The sequence below is a fragment of the Podarcis muralis genome, chromosome 11 (genome assembly GCF_964188315.1).
Source record: "Podarcis muralis chromosome 11, rPodMur119.hap1.1, whole genome shotgun sequence".
NCBI classification, from domain to species: Eukaryota; Metazoa; Chordata; class Lepidosauria; order Squamata; family Lacertidae; genus Podarcis; species Podarcis muralis.
The window spans coordinates 18,380,320-18,392,462 of NC_135665.1; the positions used below are offsets into that span (position 1 = coordinate 18,380,320).

Consider the following 12,143-nt stretch of genomic DNA (forward strand, 5'->3'; position numbering starts at 1 on the left):
CTGGTGGGAGGGCGTTCCACAGGGCGGGTGCCACTACCGAGAAGGCCCTCTGCCTGGTTCCCTGTAACTTGGATTCTCTGTAAGACAGAGCTATTCCGCTTGGCTTTCAATTTGAACTTAGCCTGATCTTTTATTCCCCTTCCTTCCCTCCCCCTCCCCTTTTTATGAAGATTACCCGCTCTGGGATCCCACAGCTAATTCTCCCCTGATCTCCTTGCTGGCCCAAATAGGACTAATTTAGCCAGCTAGCCCTGCTGATCATCTAATGTTTATAAAATGGATTTTCTCCCTAAATTGATTTTTGAATTCTGAATTTACTGTTATTCACGTCTTATACTGTATTTTATGCTGTTTTTTGTTGCATTAATTAAGTGTTTTAAATTTGTTGTTAGCCGCCCTGAGCCCAGTCTTCTGAACCGGGAAGGGCAGGGTATAAATAAAAAATTATTATTTATTATTTATTTTTATTATTATCCGTTGTGCCACATTGGTATTCAGTTTCTTTATTTTGACGCACAGATGAATCTTGGAAAAATTAAGTTGTGAAATAATTCACCTCCCTGATAGCATACCAATCTGTCTTTCGTACTATTATAACATTGTGGCCTGAGACATTATGCTGGCGAGGCAAGGGTTATGTCTAACTCTACACATTTATTTCAGGCTAACGTTCAGCACAGGTTGCAGCCTCCAGTTCTTTCGTTTTTATATTGGAAAGACGCATTTTCCACATATCTGTGACTACCACAAAGGAGAGAGTTAATTTTTAATTTTTCACTTGGCAGCACATTCAAATTATTGCCTTCCAATCTCCTGCTAAGCACTGGCAAGATGCCTTCTCAATGGAAAATTACCTCATCAAATCCTATTATTTAAGAGTACAGGAACTGGCAATTGCCTTAACATTCTTGACCTGCATCTGTTCTATCTATCTTGTCAAAGCTCAACACAGTTGTTTAGGGAGAGTGGATTTAGTCCCCTGCTGAAATAAACTTGCTTAAGCGAGGTCGCATTTTGCTCCTTGCTTATCCTACTTTTCTATTAAAAAACAATCAAGCCTGGTAATATAAATAATAAACCCATGCAACTAGCTTAACGGGGGGGAAAGCAGTTATAAACAGAACAGCCTAGCAGACAAATGTTTTATAACGATAGCAGTAGTACCCTAAAAATATCGATTGGAAAATAAAAATGGTTGGTGCTCACGAAAAAGCAAACAGAGAATGAAGTGTGGGGTGGACCCTTCTGGAGAGAGCATCATGCTAAATGGTTATAATAATAATAATATATTTATACCCCGCCCATCTGGCTGGGTTTCCCCAGCCACGTTGGGCGGCTTCCAACAATAGATTAAAAATACATTAAAACACCAGTCATTAAAAACTTCTCTAAATGGAAAGAGAGCTGTCCGCTGTCAGGATTGTCCATCTATTTTATTTATTTTTATTTTGTTTATTAGATTTATATCCAGTTCCTCTCAGAAGTAATAAGAAATAGAAGCCCACGTGCTCTGGATAAAACATAGTGACCACCTTCGAAAGCTTTCCCTGCAATTCTCTCTTCTTTTGCTTTTGAAAATGCTTTTGTGGGTCTTTGGACACCGAAATAAAGAATGCATGTATATACATCAAAAGATCTCAGGGTAGTCCACAAGATAAAAATACAACAAAAAAGCACAAGTAAGGAGTTAAAATAGAAACAGCAAAACAATAACCTTCAGATTAAACATCAGGAAAAAACTTTCTGACAGTCAGAGCTGTTTGACAGTGGAACGGTCTCCCTCGGGAGGTTGTGGACTCTCCTCCCTCAGAGGTTTTTAAGAAGAGTTTGGATGGCCATCTGTCATGGGTGCTTTAGCTGAGATTCCTGCATTGTAGGGGGTTGGACTAGATGACCGTTGGGTCCCTTCCAACTCTATGACTCCCCTCCCACAAACACCTTTTTTAAACTGAGAAATGGGCCAATTTTATTACAAAGCTTTTTCTTCAAAGAAATGAAAATAAAAAAGTTTTTTTTAAAAAACCCCATAATATAATAATAATTATTATTGATAATAATTTTTTATTTATACCCCAGCCACTCTATCAATGGAATATCAAGCATTAAAAACTTCCTTAAACCTAGACAGCATCTTAAAAAGCAGAGACATCACCTTGCCAACAAAGGTCCGTATAGTCAAAGCTATGGTTTTCCCAGCAGTGATGTATGGAAGTGAGAGCTGGACCATAAAGAAGGCTGATCGCCAAAGAATTGATGCTTTTGGATTATGGTGCTGGAGGAGACTCTTGAGAGTCCCATGGACTGCAAGAAGATAAAACCTATCCATTCTTAAGGAAATCAGCCCTGAGTGCTCACTGGAAGGACAGATCGTGAAGCTGAGGCTCCAATACTTTGGCCACCTCGTGAGAAGAGAAGACTCCCTGGAGAAGACCCTGATGTTGGGAAAGATGGAGGGCACAAGAAGAAGGGGACGACAGAGGATGAGATGGTTGGTCAGTGTTCTCGAAGCTACCAGCATGAGTTTGACCAAACTGCGGGAGGCCGTGGAAGACAGGAGTGCCTGGCATGCTCTGGTCCATGGGGTCACGAAGAGTCGGACACGACTAAATGACTATACAACAACAACAACAACAACAAACATAGATAGATAACTAGATACAGTGGTACCTCGGGTTACAGACGCTTCAGGTTACAGACTCCGCTAACCCAGAAATAGTACCTCGGGTTAAGAACTTTGCTTCAGGATGAGAACAGAAATCGCACAGCTGCAGCGTGGCAGCAGTGGGAGGTCCCCATTAGCTAAAGGTTAAGAACAGTTTCAGGCTAAGAACGGACTTCCAGAATGAATTAAGTTCTTAACCCAAGGTACCACTGTAGATCTTTCCTACCCCTTCCCCAAAAGACACAAATAAAGTGTAACAGAACCTATTAATAAATCACATTACCAAGAGAACAAAATGCAACAAACCACAAGATTGCAATGTTTGGTATTAAATTTAAAACATACAGAAGTCAAGTTGGGGTGGAAGGAAGCAGTGGTGATGGCCAGTCACGGGGGTGGGTACGATTCTTGTTTGTGTAAATAGCAGTTTATTTTTTTTAGGTCTATGTGTTTCTATGTTACCTTTTTCACTTTTTGTATTTATATTAACAATAATAAAAAGACACAAATACAAGGATCAGATCAGATCGAAAATATGAGATTATGCTTCTGACCCCTTCCCCCTCAGTTGCCTGCCTGTTGTGATGTACCTGAAAGATCATCTCGCACCAATCAATCATTGTGCTCTTCAGGTACCATATTATCAGGTCTATTCTGTGCAATATAGGAATCGGGGCAGCCTTTCCCAGTCTGCATCTCTACTGCAATTGCTTTTAGATGCTGCACAGCTATCAAAGGTCAGCATCAGAGCCATTTCCGAAGCATCTTGTGACCTGCAATATCGCTCCAAGTCATGGCTGATGTAACTCGCTTCCATCTAGGTCATGGGTAGGCAAACTAAGGCCTGGGGGCCAGATCCGGCCCAATTGCCTTCTAAATCCAGCCCCTCGGACGGTTTGGGAATCACTGTGTTTTTACATGAGTAGAATGTGCCCTTTTATTTAAAATGCATCTCTGGGTTATTTGTGGGGCATAGGAATTCATTCATTTTATTTTTCAAAATATAGTCTGGCCCCCCACAAGGTCTGAGGAACAGTGGACCGGCCCCCTGCTGAAAAAGTTTGCAGACCCCCGATCTAGGTCCTACCTAATTGGTCCATGTTTACCTCGAGTTGAGCAACTGATGTCAACACCTGTTACTTCCTAGTGCCAATACGTAAGCAATAAAAGTATGTGATACCAATTAATTATTTCTGTGGGTGCGGCAGCAGGGTATAATTTTAAAGCTTGACAGCCAAACCCAATATTGGAATCTGAGTTTCGTTAGGAGCGTTGTCATGTTACAAATGCCAGAAGAGAGACTGGGTTCAAAATGCTTGATCGCAACCAAGTTTTGGAACACCTGAGTTTCCAAGTTGTGATGCCCAATTTGTGGAACTGAGTGCCATAGGGAGACCAGAAGAGCACCAACAATGGGGTACTTTTGCTAACAGCCATAGATATTTCAGTTTACCCCAGCATTTTCAGACTGTTGATACTGATTTTTGTTGTTGTGGCTGCTGCTGCTGTTGAGATGATCTATTTTGATGTTTTAACTCGTTATTTATTGATTTTAATGATTTTGTACATATTGTGAACTGCTTTGAGATTTTTTAAGCAAATAATGACAATAAAGAAATAGAGATCTACAGTGGTACCTCGGGTTACATACGCTTCAGGTTACAGACTCCGCTAACCCAGAAACAGTACCTCGGGTTAAGAACTTTGCTTCAGGATGAGAACAGAAATCGTGCGGCAGCGGGAGGCCCCATTAGCTAAAGTGGTGCTTCAGGTTAAGAACAGTTTCAGGTTAAGAATGGACCTCCAGAACGAATTACGTACTTAACCCGAGGTACCACTGTACATAAAAACAACAAATGCCAGAAAAGGCAGATCTTAGTGGTCGTGAATGGTAAGAAAAAGCAGAGCAGAACGCCGTCATAGGTAGTTGATAGAGAATATAGCGGCACAAATTAAGCAATCTTTTCATTTTGGAAGGGTTCAAGGAGAGTAACAAACCCAGCACAACTACCACAAGTCACATGTACAGTGGTACCTCAGGTTACATACGCTTCAGGTTACATACGCTTCAGGTTACATATGCTTCAGGTTACAGACTCCGCTAACCCAGAAATAGTGCTTCAGGTTAAGAACTTTGCTTCAGGATAAGAACAGAAATCAGGCTCCGGCGGCGTGGCAGCAGCAGGAGGCCCCATTAGCTAAAGTGGTGCTTCAGGTTAAGAACAGTTTCGGGTTAAGAACAGATCTCCGGAACGAATTAAGTACTTAACCCGAGGCATCACTGTATTTAGTGCAGCAGCTGCAAGTAATCTACCAGGTCCATCACTTCCAGCTACAAAGGTGGTCCACAGTAAACTGTATCAATAAAACCTCATTCTTATGAGACCGCCCTCCAAGATTGGGGTCAGAAAAATAATAATATCCTGGTTTATGAAATGTATTGTGAGGTGGGCTTCAGAAGGCCTGCTCTGTTTGCAGAAGAGAACATGGGTAGGGTTCTGTTGTCTTCCCTGGTTTCCAACGCAGTGGGTTGCTGCTGCTTACCAAGACAGAGAAGGGCCAGGCATTGGGAGCTCAGTAAAATCCATCATGGCAGGAGCATCAGGCTGGCATCGCTGCCATACACCACAGCTCCCTCCCTGTGCCCTGCTTCTCCTCTGTGGTAAGCAGCAGGGACCTGCTATCTTGGGAAGCAGAGGAGTACCATCTGCACTGCCTCACTGGCCACATTTGGTCTAAAGGCCAAACTACCTAGGATCCTAGAATTGTGGAGTTGGAAGGGACCCCCAGGGTCTTCTTGGTAGTGGCACCCACCCTGTGGAACGCCCTTCTGTCAGATGTCAAGGAGATAAATATCTACAACTTTTAGAAGACATCTGAAGGCAGCCCTGTATAGGGAAGTTTTTCTTTTTAATGTTTAATGTCTTATGTTTTTTTAAAAAAATAATCTTTATTCATTTAAATTACACACATATACAAAGAATTTACGAATGGCAATACGAAAGAAGGGAATGTGTAACTAAAGTTATAAATACGAATGATTGTCAGAGACGCTGAAGGAAGTTCAAAAAAGAAACAATTTGTTGTATTTTGGATAAAATTGTATAACTGTTTGGAAAATCAATAAATTTATTTTTATATATATATATAAAAATTTACAATCTCATACTACAAAAAGAAAATTAAAGAAAAAAGAATTAAGAAAAAAGAAAATACAGAAAAAAGAAAAAGTAGATTTATGTGCATAAAAAATGTAATCATCCTAATTAATACTTAAACACTTAAATAAAAAAGACTTCTGACAAAATGAGTCTTCCAATCATTCTCATTGTACTGTTTATACTGTCGTTTCCCTCCGCAGAGTTTTATATTCTTTAATATTGTTCCCGTCTACTCCACAAATGGTATTTGTTGTTTACAAGTATCACTAAAGTTCTGCTAATATGGTGTGGTTGGTACAATATGATCTTATATAATCCTTAAATATTCTCCATTCTCCAAATATTTTCTGGCTAAATACTCCTCTAACTCTTCCCGTCAGTTCTGCTAGTTGTAAGTATTCTAACATAATGTCTTATGTTTTTATTGATGATAGAAGCTACCCACAGTCTCTGGGGAAACCCAGTCAGATGGGTAGGGTACAAATAAAAAAAATTATTATCATATTATTATTTAGTCCAACCCCATGCAATGCAGGAATCTCTGCTAAAGCATCCATGACAGATGGCCATCCAACCTCTGCTTAAAAACCTCCAACGAAGGCGAGTCCATCGCCTCCCAAGAGAGACCATTCCACTGTTGAACAACTCTTCCTGTTGGAAAGTTATTTCTGATGTTTAGTTGGAATTTCTTTTCTTGTAACTTGAAGCCATTGGTTGGAGTCCTACCCTCCAGAGCAGGAGAAAGCAAGCTTGCTCCCTCTACCATGTGATAGCCCTTAAGATATTTGAAGGCTATCCTATCTCCTCTCAGTGTCCTCTTCTGCAGGCTCAACACTTCCAGCTCCTTCAACCGTTCCTCATAAGGCTTAGTTTCCAGACCCTTGATCATCTTGGTTGCCCTCCTCTACACACGTTCCAGCTTGTCAACATCCTTCTTAAATTGTGGTGCCCAGAACCGGACACAGTATTCCAGGTGTGGGATTCTCTGAGTGGAATTGTCAATGCCCTTTATACAAGGAAATTGAGAGATATAGAGTTGTGTTTAAATAGGGTGGTAGCTTTTTTAAACCAAAGAAGTCTACACACTATTATCTAGAAGTGTCTTTTGTCTGCTTCTGCTGGGGCTCATGCAGTTTGTTTAAAGTGCAACACACCTGCAAGCTTAAATACATAACGATCAAGTCAGTGTCCAGATCTTGCCATTGCACAATATCCTTACCTAACATGTTTGCTCCCATTTGGTCTTACCTTTGCTGGAATGTTGCCATGTAGGACAAAGGGCACTTTCTACACCCAGTCCTAGTTTGCTCAACAGCAGCAAAATGACATCTTGGAAATCCACAATGTGACTTGCATCAGTGTGGTAAAACCCAGTCAGGTGCGAGGCATCTTGGGTTTCAAGGATGAGAAGGCAATAGCATGAAAAGAAACAAGGCTCCCAGGCAAATTCTGCTCCACCTGCAGCCTTTGTGTGACTCAACCTATTTTTAAAAAATTAAGACTTAAAATTATGTGCCAAGAAGAGCCAAATTCTACAGCTCTGCATAGTTGCCCCCCCCCATTAAGCTGATTTACATATCTTTAGCATTACTCATTCTTTGATGGCCATGTAAGGGGAAACTAGTGAGACTATTGAGTCAGCAGCGATCGGAAATCCTGTTTAAACTTTGTAGTCCAAAACTCTCGTTATTTTACCAGGTGATGCCAGCACACTCTCAAGCCTGTCCTGCCAAGGTTTTAAAAAGAGGGAGAGCAGGGATCTTTAGAAGTCTGAATTTTTCTCCCAATGCCACATTCCACACCTTTGCTGCAATTGCACAGAATCCCAGTCTGCTCACAGTTGCTTGTGAGCAGAAATCCTAGAGTTAGAAGGAACCACGAGGGTCATCTAGTCCAACCCCCTGAAATGCAGTAATCTTTTGCCCAAAGTGGGGTTCAAACCCACAATCCTGAGATTAAAAGTCTCATGCTCTACTGACTGAGCTATCCCAGTAGTCCAGTAACAGTATTTGCAATATTTGTCTTCGGAAACAATTTCTCTAAAACTCTGGTTACATAAAATTGCCTGGCATCCACAGATGACTTTATTTGCACGTAGAATATTACCCAAGGCCTCTATTACACTTCATATCTCCTTATGACCCAATGCTACAATCAAAGAATGGGGTGTGTGTGTCCTTGTCCAACTCCCTGCTCAATACAGGAAATCCAGAGCTCAAGCATACCCAGAGGATGTCTATTCATTTGCAGCGAGGGAGATCTCATCACCTCCCTAGGTAACTGGACCCATTGATGAACTGCTCTTATCGTGAAGAAGTTTCTCCTAAGCTTCAGCAGCAATCCATCCTCTTGTAACTTAAGCCTCTTAGATCTAGTCCTGTCCTTGGGAGCAGCAGACAGCAAGTCTTTGCCCTCTTCTATGTGACAGCCCTTTAGGTATTTGGAGAGTGCTGCTAACATATTCCCACTCTCTTCTCCAAGCTAAGCCTTCTCTGTGCCTTCAACATTTTCCATAGTGCTGTCCACCCTCGGAGCCCTCCTCTGAACCCATTCCTATTTGTCGATATCCTTCTTAAAGTACGGCAGCCTGAACTGGACACAGTATTTCAGATGGCATGAGCAGAATTAAATGGAACTGTTACACCCCTTCCCTTGAAACTATGGTTCTCTTAAAGCTGGTTTTGATCCCGTTGGCCTCTTTTTTTTTTGGCAGCCATTATCACTCTTCTATCTCATGTTCAGATTGCGATCAGCTAACCACGTGCAGAATTAGCTTCCAGGTTAGACACACTTGAATACATACTCGCACACAAACACACGGCAGTTTTAGAAAGTTTATTTTAAAAATGAATAAGTTACATTTCACAGAAATGATAAGGTAGTCTCTCTACTACGTAAAGAAAACACTGTATTTTATAGATCCGAGTTATTTTAAATAATATTAATATGAACCAACTCATCTGGCTAAAACTAATGAATTACCAGGTTTTTCACTGGTAAGGCACTGTGAAGACAGCAGTATGCGGCAGAATATGGGATATGGATATTCGAGTGGCAAAAAGTGTTGCTGTGTTGCTATTTGTCCTTCAGTTTCTCAAAAATTTGTTTCCTATGTAAAAGAAGCTTCCATTTTTCTGTCCTATTCTTAGGGTACTTGAAAATTTCTGTAGAATTTCAGTCAATACAGGGTTTTGAGCTAATTTTAAGGATGGTGCATGTGGAATTTTTTTTCATTCCCAGGGAACATTTCTTCAGCACTCTGCAGCCTCCCTGGCTGCCTGCACTTATTGATGAAAAAGTCCCATGTGAGGACTTACCTCATGTCTTACCCTGGGCTTTAATTGAAGTGCAGGCACCCAGGAAGGCTGCAGAAGTGCAAACTAGTGTTGAGATGGTTTGCGGACTAAAAGACACTTGCAAACACCTCAAAAGTAAGGTAAGCACACCCGAAGCCTGTACCCTTCTCCCAAAAGTATTTCATCAAAATTTCTTTCATCCATTTGGAAAATGTCCTAATGCAATTCCTTTTCATATTGATGGGAAATAGTTGAAATAAATACAGGAGAAATTGCCAACACAGCACTAAAAATAATGGTTCCATCGTAGATCAAAATACCATGGAGTTACCATTAATAATAATAATTGAATTTATACACCATCACATAATCTTTGAGAATTTGTAATCACTAGCTAGCCATTCTTCCAACAGAGTGAATGAAAGCAACACAATTGAATGACAGATTGCAATCCTCAAACCTAGTAACACATGTACCTAGAGTCAATATGATTTAATTTTTTTTTTAAAAAACCCCTTCCTTTGGAGTACTTCAAGTGCATTTTCAAAAATAAATACGGTAATTAGGTGTCAGATATCCTGATACAGAAATTAAGTACATGAAAGCAATTATTAATTTAGGTATCTGCAGACCAGTTAAATGGGCTAAACTCTGCTGGTATATTTCTGCTCCAGTAAAATTTATGGGTTAGGCCCAGACCAAGTTTAACACACCCATCCATCATCTGGACCAACCCTATGCAACTAGGGTTGTCAGCTTTTCAATTAGCCTTGCTAATGAGCCTTCAAGAACATTCTGACTTGTGGGGTGGCCCATTAGCAATGGACGCTCTTCCAGAAAAACTTTACTCATTGCTACATTTCTTTGACAGCAGAATGGCATGCAGAATAGGGCCATTTGGCAAGTCTGCACGGAATGTGTCACCTCCTACTGGTGAAGAACATGAGCAAAGTGGGAAAGGTGTTTTGCTCAGCACCTCGCAGAATGAAGCCCATTGGGTCCTGCTGCTTAACACATTGGTCACGTGCCCAATTTCTGTTTCGGCAAAAAAAGAAAAGTGAAACAAGCTGGGCAATACATGCATGTGAAAGACAAATAACTTTCCAGACATGATTGTACAGCAAATGTTACATCCGCACCAAGCATTACTCTTAGTCACACAATATTAAGTCTGAAAGTCACACAAAGAAAGTAGAATTACTGTGGATTTAAGTAATATAACAAAGCACCAAGATCAGTCTTCCCAGTTATTCACAACGTTATAGGTAATAGAAAGGCATCATCTTCTGAATAGAGACACTTTATTGCACAGATTCAAACTTCCACCGTCAAGTGGAGAGTGAAGTTTTTGGAGTCAGTTGAAGGACATAACACCCTGGCCAGCAGAGTCTGATGTCACATTTAGAGTTGCTTATCAGGAAGGAAACGAAGTACGAATGAAGGTAGCTGGCAACTCATTCGCCATCTTCAAGTAGCTTTTGTAAATTGCTTTGGATCTTTGATAAGGAAAGAAAAATACAAGAGAAAGGATTTGAATAAAACTTGCAGCCACTTGTACAACAGATGAACAGCCCAGTGTCATACGCTTTGCTTAACTGGAGTATGTTCTCTGAAGTCAAGGCACTCAATCCAGTCAAATCCAAGCAGCCCGTAAATTAAATTCTATCAACTCTGTAGCAATGGTTTGCACAAACAGTTCTTATCCATCCTCAGGGATGCCTTTAAATGGAGAATCACTGGGGAAAGTATCCTGAGGTCAACTAGCATGCTTCGAGTGCCTGTTCCCCAAGGTCTATGAAGATTCTGTTTGTCTTTGTGTGATGAGTATTTGTTGATGGGCAACAGAAATACCTTAGCAGGTTTCTGTTGTCTGTTTCAGGAGTGAGGAACCTGTGGCCTTTTGAGATGCTGCAACTCACCACTAGTCCTGCTGGCTTGGGCTGATGGAAGCGGAGTCAGCAACATCTCAAGGGCCACAGCCTCCCCATCTCTGGTCTATTGCCTATATACTAGCGAACATATTGCAGAAAAGCAGCAGCAAATAGACATGCTCTGTGGTTTCTGAACCACGTCATCATGTAACATTTTGAATTTTGGATGTGGAACTATTCTTGGGGAAGTACAACACCGAACAGAAAAGTACTCAGGGGAAAACCTCTCGGTCTGAATTAACTTGACTGTAACTGAGATTTGTACATTGCAGTGTGAAGGGGCCTCCACACCTAGTTTTAGGCTCCGTTCAATCTCCCTGGTAGAGGTTAGCAAGTTCATTTGTTTCGACTGTTAGCAAATGAACCTAAATGGGTACCATCTGCAGGGAGCAGGAAACTAGACAAGCAAATCTCCTGATAACAAATGGCAGAAATCAAGCCCCTGTCCATTGGAAGTACAACATTGTTTGGGAAACAGAGTGACTGATTAAGGCTTTTCTTTTAAGTAGAAAGGCAGGCTTTGCAGTTTGTCATATAAATATGAAGGGCTCGTCTGCACATTGCAAAAGGGCTTAACGTGTGTGTGTGTTCTGTTCCAGCTGTCCACAAGGGCAAATTTTCTGTCCTCCGTAGAAGCCTGTGCCATGGTAACGATTAGAAGCTCTGTGGAAGTCTTATGTTGCGTTTTGCTAATGCAAAATCATTCCCACAAAGAGCCCTTTTATAGTGAGCCGTAAGAAATTATGAAAACTATTTGTAAATAAAACTCACGAGAGCTTTGGGAGCTAGGGCAGGTGTGTGACAGGTAAGGATGCAGCTGCAAAGGAAGAATCTAGCCATCTTAAAGTGCACCTGAGATTGTTCCTTGTCAAGCAGGGCTTGTATCTGCCGCTGTTTAAGTTGGCACCAAATGCAAGTCCCACTGGGATTAGTGCCACTCAGAGCTGCTATGTGGAGCCAATTTTGAAAAAAAGTGAGACTTGCAAGCCCTGATTCCATTGCACAATTCAGTTTCATATTTCCTTTGACCACCATGGTCTGAAATCAAGACATATAAGCAAAGGAAAACGCTTTGCCTGTCATGGTGAGATCA

At 41.1% G+C, this 12,143-nt stretch overlaps 1 protein-coding gene across 3 annotated transcripts in view; it reads right to left on the reverse strand.

Moving 5' to 3' along the window:
* Positions 1 to 8,643: 8,643 nt before the first annotated feature.
* GRAMD2B (GRAM domain containing 2B) overlaps positions 8,644 to 12,143 on the reverse strand; it is a 60,794-nt gene continuing 57,294 nt past the window's right edge. For all 3 annotated transcript variants that reach the window (XM_028748564.2, XM_028748562.2, XM_028748563.2), the window contains one exon: positions 8,644 to 10,615. In XM_028748564.2, the coding sequence (XP_028604397.2) occupies positions 10,574 to 10,615 (42 nt within the window). In that variant the 3' untranslated portion in view covers positions 8,644 to 10,573. The remainder of the gene's footprint in view (positions 10,616 to 12,143) is intronic.